Raw genomic sequence first — 19,598 nt, 5'->3', positions numbered from 1 at the left:
ACTTCAGTGGCCAGGAACACTGTGTGTACAATGAAGTCCCTGACCCAAATCATGCAGGAATCATCTGTAGCCCAAAATGCTCAGGGAGCACTTGTTCACTGACCTGGATGTAAAAACCTGATGATAATACCTGAGAAGCTAATTCCATGACTTACATGAGAATGTGGTTCCCAGTAGACAGCTGCTGCTACCAGGACAAAAAACTTACTCTCAGCATTGCTGTTGCTTCCGGTGCAGAAGATTGTGCCTGTATCAGCCACAGAATAAAACAATAAAGATGGCTAACTCAGGATCACAAGCCTCTGGAGAAAAACATGATGCTTGAGGTGGTTCAATTCACATCCAGAGTAACCCTATTCTTAATTATGCTTCTTGAAAGCCACCTTCCATCCATCTGTGCAGTAAATGATAAAGGTTAAATAGAGAGGATCCCATACCATGTTAGAGAATCCTATATAGCTCTGCATCCTCAGAGCCCTCAGATGGACTGGGTTCCCGATTACCTCCCTCCAACATCAGGTGTTGAGGTAGGTGGACATGTGTATTGGGAGGGTGTTGTGATTTCTAAGAATTTGTAAAAATATTCCTTTGGCCAGCATTTGTAGGGAAAAGAGAACTCCAGACCAAAATCATCTTGACTCCAACAAAATGCGATCAAATATCCCCGAGAAACAACACCAAAGAACCAAAAACACATCCATGAATTGTTTTCTCCATTATTGCCTTCTGAATAGGATGGAAGATTAAAGCATAATTTCATGCCTCTACACACACCAGTTCCACTTGAACTCACATTCTTCAGTGAGTTGTGCAAAGTTTATGTGAGTACAGAGTGTGAACCTTTCTCCATGAAATATTCTGTGAAAGATATTGGGGAGAGAAGAAGGTGACCTAGATATTCTTGGAATCTATAGGGATCGTGGCTAGGAGAGTGAAAAGTGGACAAAGGACATTGACCATGGTTTTCATGTGATCCCCCTTTCCAGGGCACACAGGGACAGCCCCAATTTCTCTTTAAAACCCAGTTCTTAATTTGTAATGTCTTTGTTTACTCTCTAGGCACTTTGGGTCTGCACCCTAAGTGTCATAGTAGGTAGTAAACATGTCATGCTGTCCCCTTTTTATCACATCTGGCCCTAACTCTATCTTTTGAGCTCCTCCATAGAACAAATATTGTGCAGTTTACTTTGATTTTTCACATAATCCTGGGACTCAACCTCCCTACAGATGTTGCTGCAGGAAGTTCCAACTACAGAGAGCTGAGCCACTCTACACGGCAGCTCTGCATGGGACATTGAATATTCAACTTCTTGTTTGCTTCTCTGCCAGAGCCTGAGCCAAGCTGGAACAATTCTTTTTATAGTTCTGAAATCAAATGTCCTTAAGTATCAAATTTCTTTGTCATAATCAATTCTTGGGCAGCATATTCTGAGATACTGTCCACAAAGTATATGATGGAAGTTTATTCAATATCCCCAAATGAACAGTGTACCTATTAAATAATCATCTCCTTTGTCACATCCTTAGTTTATGTCTAGTGTTTTTTTGGGGGTTATAAACTAGATATGACAGGGGAATTCTGGGCTTCAGTAGTCTGTCACTATGTGAGAGAGCATCAGACAGCATCTCCCCTGGAGAATTTGCAAGATGCAGTCAAACAGGTTAGAGCATTGTGCTACACTATCTTTCCTCTATCCCTCAAGAAACTATGCTGTATTTCAACAGAAGGCCAACCTATAAATATTGAAAGCTGGGAAAATCTTGGCATTGCATTAGTGAAAGCAAGAAAGTTGTGTATCAAGAGCCACCTGTTTTGTTTTATTTTGTTTTCTGTATTGGACTTGCAATTCAGGACATTAGCATTTGCTAGGCAAGCACTCTACCACTTGAACTTGCCTTAAGATGACCTTTGTTTTGCTTTAGTTGTTTTTCAGATTTGGACTGGTGCTCTGCCCAAAACTGTCCTCAGTATCAATATTTGTATCTATCCTTCTAATGTAGCTGAGAACATAGAAGGGCCTCACCAAAACTGACTTGTTTTTTCAGATAGAATCTAACTAATATTTTTCCTGGGATGGCCTTGAACTGTGATCCTTCCAGTCCTGGCTTTCTGATCTCCACCTCTCAACCAACTGGGATGGCAGGCATGAGACACTTTTCCTAGCCCAACATCTGCCTCCATAGTGCACCTCAATGCTTTACGGACTTAATCAGAGGTCCAAGAAATTATACTGGTTTCCTACAGAATTAGTAGAAAAAGAATAAAATTCAAGAGACTCTATTTATCACTGTATTGATGGGAGAAAGAAAATATAATTTTAGAATTCATCTGTTTAGCACAATACTATGAAGGCAGATATGCCCAGTGATCATGAAGTCCCTGTAGAACACTTCAGGCCAGCACAGATGGTTCTCATAGAGGGTCTTCAGTATGAAGTAATCCAGATGTGAGAGATGTAGCCTGCATGATGCCATTTATATATCTTAGGCAATGAAAAGCACAAACTAAGAGTGAGCAGCACGTGCTATACTCACAATATTGTGAGAAAAGGAAGTGTTTTTGTCTCACTTCCCCATGAGTCTGGAGTACTGTGGGAGTACTAAGGCTGTTATCATAGGACTGACAGTAATAATCAGCCTCATCCTCAGACTGAAGACCAGTAATGGTCAGTGTGGCTGAGTTGCCAGACTTGGAGCCCGAGAAGCGATCAGACACCCCAGAGGGTCTCTTGCTATCCTCATAGATGATGAGTTTAGGAGATGTTCCTGGGAGCTGTTGGTACCAGTACACGTAATAACCACCAATGTTGCTGCTACTTCCAGTGCATGAGATGGAGACGCTCTGTCCAAGGTTACCAGACACTGAGGGTGTTTGGGTCAGCACAGACTGTGCCCAAGATGCTAGAAGTTAGAAAGACAAAGAGATGCCATTGTGGAATCTAAATGGGCGGATAGAGAAGAACCTCATAGTTTTCCCAGGCCCTTGTTGTCTCCTCTACTACTTACCTGTGCAGTAAGTAAGGAGAGCAAAGAGGACAGAGGACCAGGCCATGGTAAAAGCCTTACACCAGTCCAATCGTCTGCTGTGCAGTGTTTCCCCCATGTTTCTCCCTTCCCCTCTTCATACTATGACAGGGGGAGGGTTCATTCATGCAAATAAGGTTCCTCCAGTTTTCTGATCACTCCTTGGACCCTAATTCAGCCTGCTTTGCCTGAGCATGTCACGTGGGCAAGAGTGGTGCTGGATAGTCAGAGATATTGAGGTAGGTCAAAGCTGTGAGCTCTGAGCATAGGGTACCAGGCAGGATCACATGGCTCCTTCTAGCTCTCACCACCCCCAGAATCTATAAATATGGTCCTCAAGTGCCCCCAAGTGTTCAGATGCATTCACAACACCATGTCATATGTCAACCAGCTCCTCAGAGATAAACTTGTTTATCCAATGCCTTATTCATAACTCCTACCTTAAGCTGTGAATGTGGGATGGCGTTGTGGACTCCCAATTGCCTCAAACCAGCACACATACTCAGATCATATTCTTAGAGAGGAATCATTCCATAGTCAACTTATGCTCATTGACAGGACTAAAATGTTGTCTGTCATACAAATTACTCTCAATTACTGTCAAGAAGAACATGAAGCTTTCTGTGTTAATAACACAGGAGATATCAGCCAATTCTATTCCAACACAAAAAAATTTGTTTTCAATATCTTTTCACCTGGACAATAAATATTGCATTATAAAATGATTTTTAACCACACTTTATGATCATATTATTTTTCTTATAATATGTCCATTAAATATATTTTATACTTAATATTACATAGTAGATAGGATTCACTTTCATATTTATAAAAGTGTATAATAATGGATTATCCACTGAAATGCACCTGAGCAATTCTTATGTCACATCTATGAATTAAGTACAATGAATTTGCTTTACTTCAGAGATTTTTATTAACCTTAGAGTGTTTCCCAACTTATAGCACATATTTCCTTTAGTTTACCTTAGTTTCACTAGAGATCCCTTCTATTATGAGACCAAATGCTGACAATGAATATTTCGGCTATTAGCTTAGGTTAAGCTGGAAAACATATGAGAAACTCAGCTGGGTGTAGTAGAAAAAATGTGTGGCTGTATGCCAGAGATATTACACATTATTGGACAGTGAGTGGTATCACAGGTTGGAATCTGAGAAGGATATGATAAGATTGTATATCTTGGCAAGTCCATTCAGGACTACCAATAGGTGGATTTAAGCCTGATAAGGCTGAATCACCACTGGCTATGACTCAGGTTCTCTCTTTCACGAACTCCCAGCATGATGAGGAGGTGACTGAGACTGCAGCTCTGTGAATAATACCCTAGTGGTGGAGAATCACTCATCAGAGAACCAGAGGTGGAGTGAGTAGTTTTGTTGTGATGGGAGAAAAAGGAAGCACCTTGTGTAGGGCTTAGGCAGAGAAACAAAGTGTTTTTGTGCTGATTCTTTTGGTTTTGTATTCACCTAAGGAAAGAAGAATTGATAAGTGACATCAGGAGATGTTGGGATCTGAGCCACTCGTTGACATTCTGAGATTTCTTTCTTTCCCCCAAACGGTAATAGGGGGGTTCAGGAGTATTTTTCTACATTATTCTTCCCCTGAGCATATTGATTTTCAACAAATTTGTCCTAGGTGAGTGCCAGTGTTCCTAGACCTGGGGCTGATGTTACAGATGGCATTTTTGATAAAAGATATATTAAGCAAATCTAACAGTTTCTCCAGTTTTCATTAGAAAAACCTTGCTTCCTTGAGAAAGGTTTTAGAGTGTTGTCAACATTTTAATCATAGCTGGGAGCTCTAGGTCTCAACCCATCACCATTGTCAATGAACTCTTCCCCCAGGATGTTAGCTCACTGAGACCCCATGTAGTTCCAAAAGCCAGCCATGAACACCCTTTCTCTTTCTCAGCATTCAGTGCAGACTTCCCACAAAAGTGTGCTGAATCTGATCTCTTCAGGTAACTTAGCTTGTCACACTGCCTTCATCTCCCCTTTGTTTTGCTCATCGTCAGTGCAGCATCTGAACCTTCCCCTATAAACTTACAACAGATTCTCTCTTTACTGTAAAACCTCCAATGATTCCTCTGCCCACACTCATTCTGTCCTGACACATCATGATTTCAATATCAGGGCATTCTCACCTTGGTCTCTAGGATTGTTTGATCACAATTAGAAAACCCATCCACATGAAGCTGCCAAGGAGTGTATTTGGGTTCCAATCTGGGGGGATGAAGCAGGACACGTTCCCTGGAGTGGGCCACAAATACTGACTTTTGATTTAAAAAATCACTTTATCAGTTGTCTCATCCAAGATATGGATGCTACAGAAGAAAGTCAAATCATTGAAAAGCAGGTTTTGTCTGATTTCCTCGTGGCATTGAACACTGTGTGGGCAAAGCTGCTTTCCCAGGTAATGGTGAATTAATCAGCCTATAGCCGGAAGATAGTGAAAGAGGCTGTGTTCACTGACCTGGAATATGAAAAATCTAGTCATTATCCTTCAGAGCCTAGTTCTAGTATAATATAGAGGAAGTTGGGTCATTAAAGAAGAGGCTGCTACCCAGGGATCATTCCTATTCCCAGCAATGCTGCTGCCATATCTTAGCTGAACTCACCTGTTCTTCACTGGACTGTGACATCCCTGTGTGAGCACAGAGTGAGAAGCTCTTTTGGTATGATTGGAAAGACACTGGGACACAGGCAGTGACCTAGTTTCCCCCTCCCATAATCTCAGAAGAAGAAGCTGGGACAGTGAACATGGGTGGAGGACACTGACGTGGTTACTCATATTATCTTCCCCATTGTTCTCAGGGACAGCTCCATGGCCATTTACCTTTCAGTTCCTACCAAATTATGTCTTTGTCCACTCTCTAAGCCCTGTGTCCTTTTCTGGAATGTTGCAACTTTCAGTCTCCTCTTTATGTTTCACCTCTATTTTGCTGGGTCCTCTGGCCTTTCTAAAGACCATGCATTATGCAATTCAAATTGCCTCTTTGTATAATACTGGCAACTTAGTCATTCTCTTGATGTCTTTATCAGAAACACACATTGGACAGAATTGAGCTGCTGTCTCAGGATATCTCTGCCTGGGGCATCACAAAATAAATTCATTCTTGCTTCTTTTCCATTCCTGGCCTGGGCTAGGAATGGACTATCTCCTTTAGAGTACTAAACTTAAATACCCTTAAGTTACAATTTTTAATTTCACACAATTTTTCAGAAGCAGATCTTGAAATATTATCTGAAAAAATTGTGATGGATATTCTTTTCATAATCCTCAAAATAATTTGTGCTTCCATTAGGTAACCTTCTCTAAAATGGCCTCTCCCAGCACAGTGTTACCACTGCTGTCTGGAGGGATTAGTGAACTGGATACAACAGAACTCATTGCGTCACAAGCACAGTACCACCTAGGAAAGCATCCAAAGACATTTCCTCTGTAGGTTCTGGGGAGACGCCATGCAGCAGGTTAGAACATGCTTTGGGCTGCACTACACTTTTTTATTCTTCTGATTCCCAAAGAACTGAAATGCATTTCCATAGCAACCCACAAAACAGTAATGGGAGAATGATGCTTTGTATTATATTTGTTAAATAAGCAGGTTTTACATTGAAGAGCCACACGTGAATGTACCTCATAAATTGATTTCTTTCAGCATCAGTGGCAAAATCCATGTAATACAAGTGCAATTATACTTATCTATATGTTGATTGAGTAATAAATAGGATTTTAATAATCTATTATAGCAAAAAATCCCCTAAAACCAGATGTGACCCAGGGTCCTGAATATCATGGGGTGTCTTCTGTATGATCCAGTGCAATTCAGCAAAGCCCAAAAGGGTGCCAAAAGAAGTCTGCAGAGTCAAATCAGTCATAAAACAAGGAAAATTTCTTCTTTAATTTCCCATGGACCTGAAGGCCTATATAAAATTTGAGGCTGCATCATAGTCCTTATTGACCTCATCACTGGAGCCCAGTGGTGGTTAGACTGGCCAAACTGCCAGACGTGGAGCTAGAGAAGCAATCATGGAAGCTGAGGGTGGGTAGCTATTGCTATAATGAGTTTCTGGGATGTTCCCGGGAACCATTAGTATCTGTGCACATAATTTCACAGATTTTGCTGCTGCTTCAAGCACAAGAGACCGTAACTCTCTCTCCAGAGTTCCCAGATTCTGAGGATGGCTGATTCAGCAGAGATGGTGCCAAAGATAATGGAAGTGGGAAATGCGCAGATATATTGATATGGGGAATACACAGGAGAATAGAGCAGAGCCTCACGTTCTTTCCAGGCCCTACCCATACCCCACATCTAGGTACCTGTGCACTAATTAAGGAACATGATTAACAAAGGGGGGGCAGGTGGAGTTCAACCCTGAGTCCTGTCTTCTATGACCCAGAGATGAGAGGAGCTCCCTTGCCCTCTTCATTCTCTGAGAGGACTTTTGTCCATTTGTAAAAATGAGGTTTCTTAAGCATTTTCTCACCCTCTGTGCCCTGAACAGGACCCTGCTCACAAATATATCACGGTGCTGTAGCTATAGAAGGGTGTGGTTGGGTGGGATAGGGATCAAGTGAGTTAAAGTTGTGATCCCTGTGCACAGGCATCAGGCAGGGCCATGTGGCTCATTCCAGCTCTCAAATAATGGACTCCATGAGGTGTTCAAGTACAGGCACTTGATCATGTCCATGGTGAGCACTAGCACTCAGAGCCAACCCTTTTTCTCATTGATATCTAAATGGACCCTTCCTCAAAGTAGACAGGAAAGTCTCACTGTGGCTTCTGTCTTACCTCAAATATCTTCATCTTTATGCAGTCTGTAGACTGCTCAGATGAGAAATCTTTCAGCAACTAACTTTAATGTTTACTGGCAGGAACTATGAGTTCTCTATTGTGAAAAATGTCTCTTAGTCAGGATGAAGGTGACAAACATGAAGGTTTTGGTGTTATTAAACATGAAGGATATCAGCCACTGTTTCTGAAAATCCAAAATTTATTTTCAAATGTCTTTTAAACCTTGAAAATGAAAAGTGTATTTTTAATGGGTTTTTCCCACTCTATTTTCCAGTATATCATTCCCCTCATGATGTATCAGTACAAAAAATATTTTTGAATCATTTTTCTTTACATAGAGGAGATGTGTGTTCATGTTGGAAAAAAAAACATACATCCATTCTTCTCTAGCTTGTAAACTGAAATTCACCTGGAGTTTCCCTGTGATATCTACTGAGTTTGAAGAGTGAACTCCATTTAAGTTCAACTATTTTTTTCACTGTATCATGGAGGTTTTACAAAACATATTTTATTTATGGATCCTCTATTTTTCAAGATCCTTTATGTTTATTAAACAACGTGCCATAGATGAATACAGGGATTATAAGCTTATAGGAGAAACAAGGAGATATATATTATTTGAACAGTACTGAGCATGTTATACAGCATTGGGTAATGACAGTTGACCCAGGTAGGAAGCTGAGGAGAGTGCAATGTGGGGGATTCAGCAAAATCTGTTCAGGGTTCACAACAGATGTACTTGTGCCCCAAGGGGCTGAATCATTGACAGTCAGGCTTACGCTGACCATGCCCAGAACAAAGAAGTGGAGGAGACTGTGACAACAACTCTGTGAGCAGAACTCATGAAGAGGAGAATCTCAGCAGTGAACAGGTGTGTCCTAGTTAACCATTTGGTATAATGGAGAAGAGGCTCAACATGGGGTGTGTGTGGCCAGTTTAGGGACTCTTGTGCAGTGTCCCTGAGTTTGGTCCTCACCTGAGGAGAAAGATGGAAAAATGGCACTAGGAAATGGTGGGAAGCTGCAACACTTCTCTAATTTATTGATACTTCTCTTTCTTCCATCCTTTTGAGTAGACAAGGACTTTATGAGCATTTTTTCTGTCTTTTCATCTCTTGATAATTTTAAATTTTAGAATAATTTCTCCTAGATGAGAGGTGATGTGTTTTGTTTGGGGGAGTGATTTGGGGGCTTGCATTTCTTAGATGGACATATCCATAAAACCTAAGACTCAGATAACCCACATTCAATTGAATGGGATAAATCCTGTGGCTTCATTGAACAAAATTCACCCCTGCCTTTGAGGTACAGATATAGTAGGAATGCCTTATTGTCCACCTTATTCTCTCTTTTGGGATGGAACAAGGAAGTTACCATACACGATGAACTTAGTCTCATGTATCCACAGAGCCCCTGACTATCTGGAATTATCTGTTAATCTCATATTGTGGTTTAAATTTCAATCCTGGGAACTCAAATTCCATGGTAGACATTCCCAGGGAGACAGCAGTGCACGATGTTCAAAGGGGAGACAAAGTAGTCACCTCCATGCAGAGCAGTGGGAACTGCTCATTCTATTATCTCCACAAGAGAGAACAAAACATTATCCCATCACTATTAGGCACTGCTATTGGGCCCCCAGCCTCTCCTGTGGATCCCCCTCTCTCAGTCCATGACATTACTTGTGGATCCTCTAGTCTATTGAATTGGTCTATATCTCTGATTTTCTACCAGTACCATTTTGATTTTATTATTGCTCTGTACTCAGAGCAATAACTTGATTTCAGGTATTGTGCTACCTGCAGAAATGCCCATTTTGTTCAGTCTTGCTTTGGCTATTCCATGTATTTTTTTCTTTCCTTATGAATTTTAGGATTTCTTTTTTCTATTTCTGTGAAGAATAACAAAAAGTTTTCTAGGAATTGAATTAAATCTCTAGATCACTTTCAAGAATACAGCTATTTTAACAATCTTTGATTTCATTGATTTGGTCCATCTATAATTTTGTTAGTCTGATTAAAGGTTTATCTATCATTGTAATTTTTTTAAGTAGTCAACTTTTAGTTTCAATGATCTTTTACATTGTCTTTCAGGTACTATTTTATTGATTTGAGCTCCAAATTTAAGATTTCTCTATATCAATAAGTAATGGAAGTGGTTTCTTATCCCTTTCCTAAGTCTTCGAACTGTATCTTTCATTTATGTATTACAGCTCTCTTTGATTATTTTAATGCAAATATTCATAACTATGTATTTGTCTCTTAGATGAACTTTGACAGTGTCTCATGGGCTTGAGTAATTTGTGTGTTTATTTTCATATGGCTCTAGGAATTTTTAAATTTCCCTCCTGATTTTTTCAATGATCCATAGGTCATTTCAAAGCACATTGTTCAATCTCCACGTGTTTGTAGGTATTCTCTAGTATCCCTTGGTATTGATTTCAAGTATGAATGCATTGTTTTCTGAAGAGATAACAAAGCATCTTATTGCTGAAGTCTTTTAAAAAAATTTTGACTGCATTATCTATCAATTGATAGATTGATAGACAGTTGATGAGAGGTGGATATGAAAATGATCCACTAATATTTTATGTTGACATATATATCCGTTTAGGTCCAATATAGTTTATTTCCTTAAATTTTGTTTTATCATTTTTACAACTATTTATATGTGTATACATTATTTGGGCTACTTCCACCTACCCCACCCCCTCTTCTGGTCACGAACTCTTCCACCCTCTTGCTCTCTTTGTTGAAGAGAAATCATAAGAGATAAAAAGAAACCCGTTGCTTTGCTAGATTGAGATAAAGACATCTATACAGAGAGATTCCTAGTGTAGTTACTTTGCACATGTGTATTACAACCCACTGTGGTTCATCTCTACCAGACCTCTTCACTGCTTCCTAGTCCCCTTTCCATAAGGGCCTCTGTCAGATTAAGATTACTTTAACCACTTCTACACAGTGATCATATCAACCACATTTAAATTTTAGGATTCCTTCCCTTTCCCTATTTCCCCTGTGCATATTCTCCCCTTAGTGTGTGACCGATGTCCCATAATATTGCTGCATTTGTTTTAGGTCTGCTATCCACATATGAGGGAGAACTAGCGATTTTTGATCCTCTGACTCTGGCTAACTTCACTTAATATGATGTTCTCCCATTCCATCCATTTACGAGAGAATGACAAAATTTCCTTTTTTTGTGGCTGAATATAATTCCATTGTACATAAATACCACATTTTCATAATCCATTCATCAGTAGTAGGGCCTATTGGCTTTTTCCATAGCTTGGCTATTGTGAATAGTGCTACGAAAAACATGGGTGTGCAGGTGCCTTTGTAACAAACTGAGTTCTATATATATATATATATATATATATATAGAACATATCTCCCTAAGAGTCATATTGATAGGTCATTTGACAAATATGTCTTTACTTTTTTTAAGAACACCCCATGTTGTTTTCCATAGAGGCTACACTAGCTTACATTACCACCATCAGTGTATGAGGGTTTCTTCCCCCCCACATCCTTGCCAACATTTGTTATTGTTGGTGTTCTTGATGGTAGCAATTCTAACAAAAGTAAGGTGGAATCTTTGTGTGGTTTTGATTTCCATTTCCTTTATGATCAGGCATGGTTAACAGTTTTTCATGAGTGTTTTTGAAATTTGGTCTTCTTCTTTTGATAAACTTCTGTTTTGTTCAGTTGCCCACTTCTTCATTAGTTCATTGATTTTGGGGGAATTTAGTTTTTTGATGTCACTGTATATTCTGGTTATCAGTACCTTGTCTGATCTATAGCTACCAAAGATTTTCTCTCATTCTGTGGGTGTGCTCTTCAATTTAGAGACCATTTGTTTTATTTTACAGAAACTTTTTGGTTTTATGTAGTCACATTTGTCAATCCTTTCTCTTATTTGCTGGGCTGCTGGAGTTCTACTGAGGAAGTCCTATTGCTTCCAGTGCAGTACAGTGTATTTTATAAAATTGGGAGCACCCACTGATTGCTTAAAAATTATTTTCAATCATCTTATACAACTCATGAATTGTTTCCTTTGTTAATATTTATTAATAATCTTCATCTCTTCTTACTAATTTTAAGTTGAAATCTCCTTTATCAGACATGTATACAGACACACAAGAATGACTTAAGATTCAATTCATTTGAAATATCATTTTCCATCCTTTCACTTTCAGGTACCTTGACCATGACATGTGTTTCAAGCAACCAGTGAAAAATTAGATCACTTATTATTCAACAAATCAGTCAGCAGAGCTGTGGTCTGAATGCTCTTATCCTATTCTACTCTAAGTCTTTCCAGTTTGTCTTCACCAGTATGCCCCTTCTCCAAAAGCTCTTTCTTATCTAACAACATGTTATCTGCTTCTCTGAGCCTCCATCTTCAAAATGACTTTTGTTGAGAGAATTTATCCAATGGGGCAAGTAACCTCATCTCACATATAAGTTGTTTGATAGAATAATTGTTAAAAACTGTAGAGAAAGTTTTTTAAAGTTAAGAATTTAAAAATAATATAAACTTGCATGTTTATAATATATGTACATATCTATATGCAAACATAAATATAGGCATACTTATTTACCATATGACAGAGAGAGAGAAAGAAACATTCTCTAAGGGGCTCACTTGCTTCTTTTCAGGTGCCCTTTTAAAGTGTGAGAATCTGATTCAGATTATCTGAAAGCATCTCAAGTACCAGTATGCTATTGGAATGGAAATCAAGGAGGAGCTGAAACAAAATATTTCATATACCCTATTAAAGCTTATTTTTACCTATCAACTGAAGGCACTCTAGGAACCATATGCTCAGGGGATCAGTTTATGCAGCTACTTGGCCTGATTACACACTGCAGGTGCTGTACTCTACATCACGTGTAACTTTCAGGACTGCATTGTGCACACCTCTGTGTCCTGGTCATCTATGGGAAGTCCACAGATTCCACCTGATGTTTTCTCTCTACAATCAGGAGCAGCCTCCAGATTTGCCAGGAGACACTTTGAGAGCCTGGCAGGGACCTCCACTAAATTAGTTTCTTCAGAGTAGCTAACAAACAGAATAAATCTCAGTCTGTGATTTTGTATGATGTTTGGGTTAATTTCTAACCATAATCACGTTATATTTTTGTATCAATTACAATAGTTGTTTAAGTTACAAAATAGAAAGCTGGAATTTTTGAAAGATACATGAAAGCAGCCAATTATGTGTACACATAAATGAAGTACCTATATAATATTTCCTTTCTTCTAATGGGGCACTGACTCAATGTAACAAGGTAAAATATGTTTTTCCTAGGAGCAAAGGGGAATAAATCCAATGAGTTTTCCTCAAACTATTAAATGTCACTTGCTCAGTACAGTGCTCAAGTCAACAGTTATCTGCTCATATCTATGTCTAACCGTGTGCTCTGCTCATTTGTGCATATCCTGCAGCCAGTGACTAAACATCTTGTAGGAATGTCTAGAAGCCAGTTCTTCATGAGATTTTTCTTGTAGTGAAAATATTCTTATGATCCTTTGATATCATGCTTTAAAAACTTGTTTGTAGAAATTCCTCCCATATTTTATACTAACGTTTTAGATTGCATCATTATTCTTGAATCAGTTTGATATGTTATCTCGACTGCATTTTATACACAAACCATAAAAGTATAGTGTTTCCCAAATATGAATGCCAACAAAATTCCTTCAAAAAACTTGTTAATACAGATTCTTATGTACAAGCACAACTTTCTGATTCAGTAAGTGAGCTAGGAAACTGCCTCTCTATGAGTTGAAATTTCTATTTCAAAGAGAAATTAAGTATTAATATGATCTTCACATTCACATTAATGAATGAGCATGTATGTTGATAGGTTTTGAATAAGAACAGTCTTAAAGTTAGAGGAGAGGATCTCTGAGTCTCACTATTGGTTTGCATTTTTGGAGGGAGGTGTGCTCCATTCCATTATCAAAAGCAGAGAGGGGAGCACACAATTGGAGGAGCTACACTGAGAGATGGATCTGTCCAGGGAGAGACAAATGTGTTGCATGGCACAAATTCTCGAATGGACACTGCTCTGGATCCTCATTACCTATCATGGAATTGACCATCTCACACCCTCACCTTCCCTTCTGCATGGTTGTGCTGATCCATTCTGAGAATATGAACAAGTTTTTGTATCACTTCCCCAGGTGTTTGGATCACTGTGTAAATGCTACTTCCCATATACAGTGCACAGTAATAATCAGCATAATCCTCCATCTGAGCTCCTGTGATTGTGAGGGAGGCTTTAATCCCTGTGATGGCACCAGAGAAGAAATCAGGGACCCCAGAGAGGCGGTTGTTGGTGCTATAGATAAGCATGTAAGGAGCTTGGCCTGGGATCTCCTTAAACAAGTTGGCGTAGTAATTTGTAGACACTGATCCAGAATTAAGGCCACAGGTGAGTGTTATTGTCCCTCCTGGAGAAACAGAAAATGATGGCTCCTGGGTCACCACAGTCTGAGAATTCACCCCTAAAAAGACAAGAGAGACAGTTATTGATATACAGAGAAGTATCACCTTGACATCTTGCTTTTATGGGATCTCCTCAAGATTGTGAGTCCCACTGACCTGATCCATAAGTGAGGAGAGCAAGAAGAAACATTATTCTGGCCATGGTGGGAACCTTAACAAGTACCAGGTGTTCTCAAACACCTCAGCTTGAGTTTGACATTCTCAAGGCCTTTTCAGGGCTCCTCAAACACATTGAAGGTTCTTCATGCAAATCAACTTCCTCTCTCTTTCTGCACTGATGTTCAACCTGATGTTCCAAGGGAGAGATCTTGAAGACTCAGAGGGTAGAACATTGCCGACCACTTTCTACAAGGGGACATAGACATTAAGATGGGGGTTGATGCCTTTCACCAGTCAGCTGCTTCATACCCCCATTGACCTCAGGGCCAATCCATTCTCTGTAAGGCCTACTGGTGTGAGTGTTAGAAAAAGTACACTATCCATATCATATCTTGTTCATCTACTTTTAAACCAAATCAATACCCTGCCAGTGAACTTTTCTTACCCACAAGAGAAATGAATGCTGTTCCTATTTGGAGGTGACTTACAGGATCCTCTTTCTCCACAGAGACCCCATGTGAACCCTAAAGAGCAAGGCTGGAGACTCTCACCCTATCTCCTATTTACTCAGTCTTGCAAAGTGTCTTAATTAGCTCCAGTATGGTCACAAGGCTGGGTACAGACAGATAGAACAGCACTACAAGGCTTCCAGTGATGGCTGCCTCTGCTCTAAGAAGACATGGATTATGTGGATGGGATTAAGGTGAACTACAGATTGTTAATAGGATGATAATGTGATCACCATGAAATTAGAGATTCCTCCCAACATCAAATGTAATAGCAAAGAAAAACATGTATCTTATGATAAGAAGAAAAGATAAGAGTATTTCTGAACAAATTAGTGTCAATATCCTAGAGCATTTTCAAACACCCTTTAATTCATCAGTTTCCTAAGCTGTATATCAGGAAGGATAGTCAGGGCGATATATATGTTAAGGATTATCTCATATCACAAATATTTACTTTAGCGTATATTTTGGGCAATTATTAAAAGTATCTGCTACAGTATATATACATGAATTATTTGTGTTTGTATGTTGGTTCCTGTGTATGTCATCTCTAACCATGCATGTACATAGGTGTATGTATAATACAATAGCTAAGGTGGATGCTACAAAAAAGCAACATAGAGAGAAACAGAAATGGTAATTGGAAAGAAACCTTAGCAATATTACTTTGCACTACTCAATGTAAAACCCTTTAAATTAAGTGACAAATAAAATACAGATAAGACTCATAGTCTGGATAAAAGAGAAATAAAATGTTAAACTATGTATCACATTTTTCATAGACAATAAACTAGGAATTCATAGTAACCAACAGGTAATTGTGAGTCTTAGAGAGCCTTGGGCAACCTCTGCAAAATTCTCACACATCCTCAAGGCACAATGAATCAGAACAATTACAATTCTGGGAGAATTATCATGGCAGAGAGGAGCTGGAAGTGAGTGAAATGACTGAGAATCTGGATATGGTGAATATCTTAGAGTACTAGTATCCACTTGACCCAGGTAATAGGTTTCAATGACCATGCTGCTGGATGCTGCCCACTCTGGGATGCATTAGTGATGAATCTCACTCCAGTGAGTTCAGAGACTACATCATTCTCTCCAACCTGCTTCAAGTCCCATGCAGAAACTGTTCTTGATTGTGAAATGTGACACTTGCCTCAGCACCTTTATACCAGCCTGTACTTCAAAGTCCATGTTCACCATCCTCAAAAAATCCCAAGAATAATCCTGTTTTCTGTCCAAATTTCCCTAGTGATCAAGGCACGTCTTTTTCACTATAGTATAGATTCTAGTTCCTAATAAACTGCTATATTCTTGGTGTAATTTTTGTCTTTTCCAAAGGTCCACATGTAAAGGCTTTGTCCCAAGGAACTTGGTATTGGAAGACACTGTGGTCTGCTCAATTGTGGAACCTAGTGAGAAGTCTTTCATCTACTGGAGATGTGTCCACAAAGAGGAATGTTACATGCCAATGGTTCTCTCTCTCTCTCTCTCTCTCTGCTGCTGCTTTTGTGTTATTGTGACACAAAGACCACTAATACTTCTATTGAGGTAATTTTGTGTTTTTGAACCTAAATTATTATTTTTAGTGACAAACTTATTTTTTGTGTGTGTGCTTATTTTCCTTTTTCTACTCTAAAATAGTAAATTTTTATTTCTTTACTGAGAGTACATTGTGACATTCACAAAAGTTCTTACAATATATCACAGTTGAATTCATTTCCTCCATTACTCTTGTTTATCACTCATCTCCCCATTCCTGGAATAGTTTTGAACTCAGGGGCTCACACTTGCAAGTCAAGGGCTATACCATTTAAGCCATTTCCCCCAGCTCTTTTTTAAATCTTTTTTTTTGATATTGGATCTCCTTAACCTTTCCCAGATCACGGATAACAGCGGATCTTTCCGACTCCACATCTCTAGTAGCTGGGATCGCAGTTATGTGCCACTATGCCCAGTTATAGCCTTGCTTAAGGAACCCAGGTTCTTTAATCCCTAGTCCAGTTCCTCACGATAACACACTGCATTCAATAAGATTCTCTGTCAGCTGAAAAAGAATTTTTTAGTGCATGGGAAAAACTTAATTTTTTAAGTTTTTTAACAGGATACAATCATTATACAGTGGAGGATTCATAGTGGCAAGTCCAGTGAGACATATTGTACATGAGTTGCATTTCCAGTATCTCCCCCTCAATCTCCTCCCTGCCCCACTTAAAGCAGTTGCAAGAGGTTTCCTAGTTCTATTTCATGTAGGTATATGAAGTGCATCAACCACATACAATCACCTTAAATTCCTTCATTCAACCTTCCCCCTCCCAATAGTACATTCTACACACTGTACCAATTTACAGTGGGGTGCATTGAAAAACTCTTTTGAACATGAACTTAAACATTAATAATGTAAAACAGGTCTTTAATATTAAGCCTACATTAATTGCGCTTTCTGGGTTTTTTTGTTTTGTTTTGTTTTGTTTTTTGGGTAGTGGGCCTTCTGCTTCCTTAATTTTCTATTATTAGTCCCCAAGCAAACAGTGTTCCTGCTTAAGGTTCTTCAAGTAAATTAACTCCTTCTGTTTGGCTGTTCTCTGCCTGCCTATCAGTACTGAACAAACACTAGATGAGGGAGATATAGTGGAATAGGAAGCAAGGGTGAAAGTCAGAGGTCAGTGATCATGTAACTGCTGGGGACACACGTGCAGGAAAGTCTCACTTCAATGGAGTCAAGCTGGTTGGAGTATGTAAAAAGCCAGTTGAGTGCATTCTTGTGTCTCCTGGCCCAGAGCTCTATCTTCTCAGAATCAATCCATCAGCGCCCTCTGCTGACCACAGATTCTGGGTTTTCAACCCCTCTCATATCCAGTGTTCAGGGAAAGGCCTCCTGATTATGGAAAACGATCTTTCTGACATCATTTCCCTATACAGAAAAAAGAGCCATCTTTTCCACACTTGCTATTTGGTCCTGAAATACCGATCTTTTCAGGACTTTCATGAACTCCATACTTACAGACACAGTGCTTATGGTGCTACATTTCAGGGTTACCTGGCTATTGAGTTTGATTCCAACAGTTGGCTAGGGCCTTTGGGAATCTTGTTTCAAAATTTAAACTTCAGCTAAAGATAACGTGATCTTTACCTGGTAATAATTCTGTCTAAAATGCCCTTACACATTGACATATTTTTTGGATGGTGCTGTTGGAAGAATCTCTTATGTCTTCTTCTTCACCTCACTATGCTTGCCTTAATTTTTGATGCCTGTCTTCTTCATGAAAAAATGTTATTAGGGAAATATTCTTTCCATTCTGTCCTGTTTCCCTAAGTTCAAAATTTCCATGGATATAAATCTAACAAAAATTATTTCATGTAGACTCTGATATTTTAATGTTACTTTAGCCTAGTTTCATATTTTTTCAATATTATATTTGATATGAAAAAGTAGTAGTATAAATGGAACCTCTTTCACTTATATTCATTTTTCCATTACTTTAAACTAAGACGTCATCATGATGTGTACCTCATTTGGATGATGGCTTAATGGGTTTTGTTTATTAAGAACTCCATGGATTTAATAGCAGTTAGCTTTACAATATTTATGTCCAAAAGCACTGACATTTACCCAACATCATTCCAACTGAATGACAAGGGAAGGAAAAAAATCACTGGAACTTTTGAGTAAAATGAGAACGTGAGGGGTCTCAGAGCTTTGTTCTTGTTGCAGAGGGTTTACCCTGAACCTTGGACTAGAGGATGCTCTCTAGGTAGCCAAAATCTGAGCTTGAGTTTGTCATGGGCAGAGACACAGCAATGATGCCTCAGACAGATGAATGAAGATTTTTATTTGAGTTCACCTTAGAATGGTGGTATTCTGTGGCTGTCGGGATGTAGCCTGCTGTATGACAGTGTTATTCGGCCTCACTTTCTGTTCGGAGCCTAGAGGAGGTAAAAGAAGACATTTTGACAAACGTAGATGCTTTGATGAGGACTGAATACTTAATGGCCAGTCACTAATGTCTGAGTTCATAGGCTTAGGTTTCTTCCAGGAAGTCCATTGTACCAGTCCCTTTTATAACCTACAATGTTTCTGCTTCTTCCTGTGTAGAAGAAATACACCTCAAATCTTGCATATCATGTGATTCACAGGGACTGTTACACATGCAGTTACCATGAAATTTCTGCTTATTGAAGTCTTTAAGACTCAGTCATACACTATGGATTTTTGGAATTCTCTAGAGACTAGTTAGAGGATTGCATGGGACTAGTCAGTTGCTATGATTTCAGGAACCAAGAAAAATCCCTATTATGGTAAGTAATATCATCTCGAGGAACTGACAATTTTGGGACCTACTTTATCTAACGTCTCAGGAGAAGTCTCAACACTTTGTCATCATGGTGGACTTTTCCTTCATTGGCTCACACACTGAAAAATTGTTCTGGTTTCTGTCTAAACTCCCACCTCTACACAGGTAACCCCTTCTGCTTGATATCATAATTTGAAGGAGCAGGAAAACAACAGGTGAGCCATAACTGCCTCCTACCAGGAATAAAGCTGATTTCTTCTTTCTTCCCAAAGTAACAGCCAGCTGTATAGGCCCTCTTTAACAATCCAGACACTATGTAGGTCATCATGCAAAAT

At 39.2% G+C, this 19,598-nt stretch overlaps 2 protein-coding genes across 3 annotated transcripts in view; both read right to left on the bottom strand.

Moving 5' to 3' along the window:
* Positions 1-3,120, bottom strand: part of LOC109700872 (immunoglobulin lambda-1 light chain-like) — a 522,506-nt gene extending 519,386 nt beyond the window's left edge. The window contains exons 1-2 of the mRNA XM_074061172.1: positions 3,007-3,120; positions 2,598-2,901 (exon numbers count right to left, since the gene is read on the bottom strand). Of these exons, the coding sequence (XP_073917273.1) occupies positions 2,598-2,901; positions 3,007-3,103 (401 nt within the window). The 5' untranslated portion in view covers positions 3,104-3,120. The remainder of the gene's footprint in view (positions 1-2,597; positions 2,902-3,006) is intronic.
* Positions 1-19,598, bottom strand: part of LOC109684467 (immunoglobulin lambda-1 light chain-like) — a 781,398-nt gene that overhangs the window by 502,350 nt on the left and 259,450 nt on the right. The gene's annotated exons all lie outside the window — the stretch shown is intronic.

This window comes from Castor canadensis, chromosome 18, assembly GCF_047511655.1.
Source record: "Castor canadensis chromosome 18, mCasCan1.hap1v2, whole genome shotgun sequence".
Classification (NCBI taxonomy): Eukaryota; Metazoa; Chordata; class Mammalia; order Rodentia; family Castoridae; genus Castor; species Castor canadensis.
Note: the sequence above shows the minus strand (reverse complement) of the source record. Positions and strands in the feature narration are given on the sequence as shown.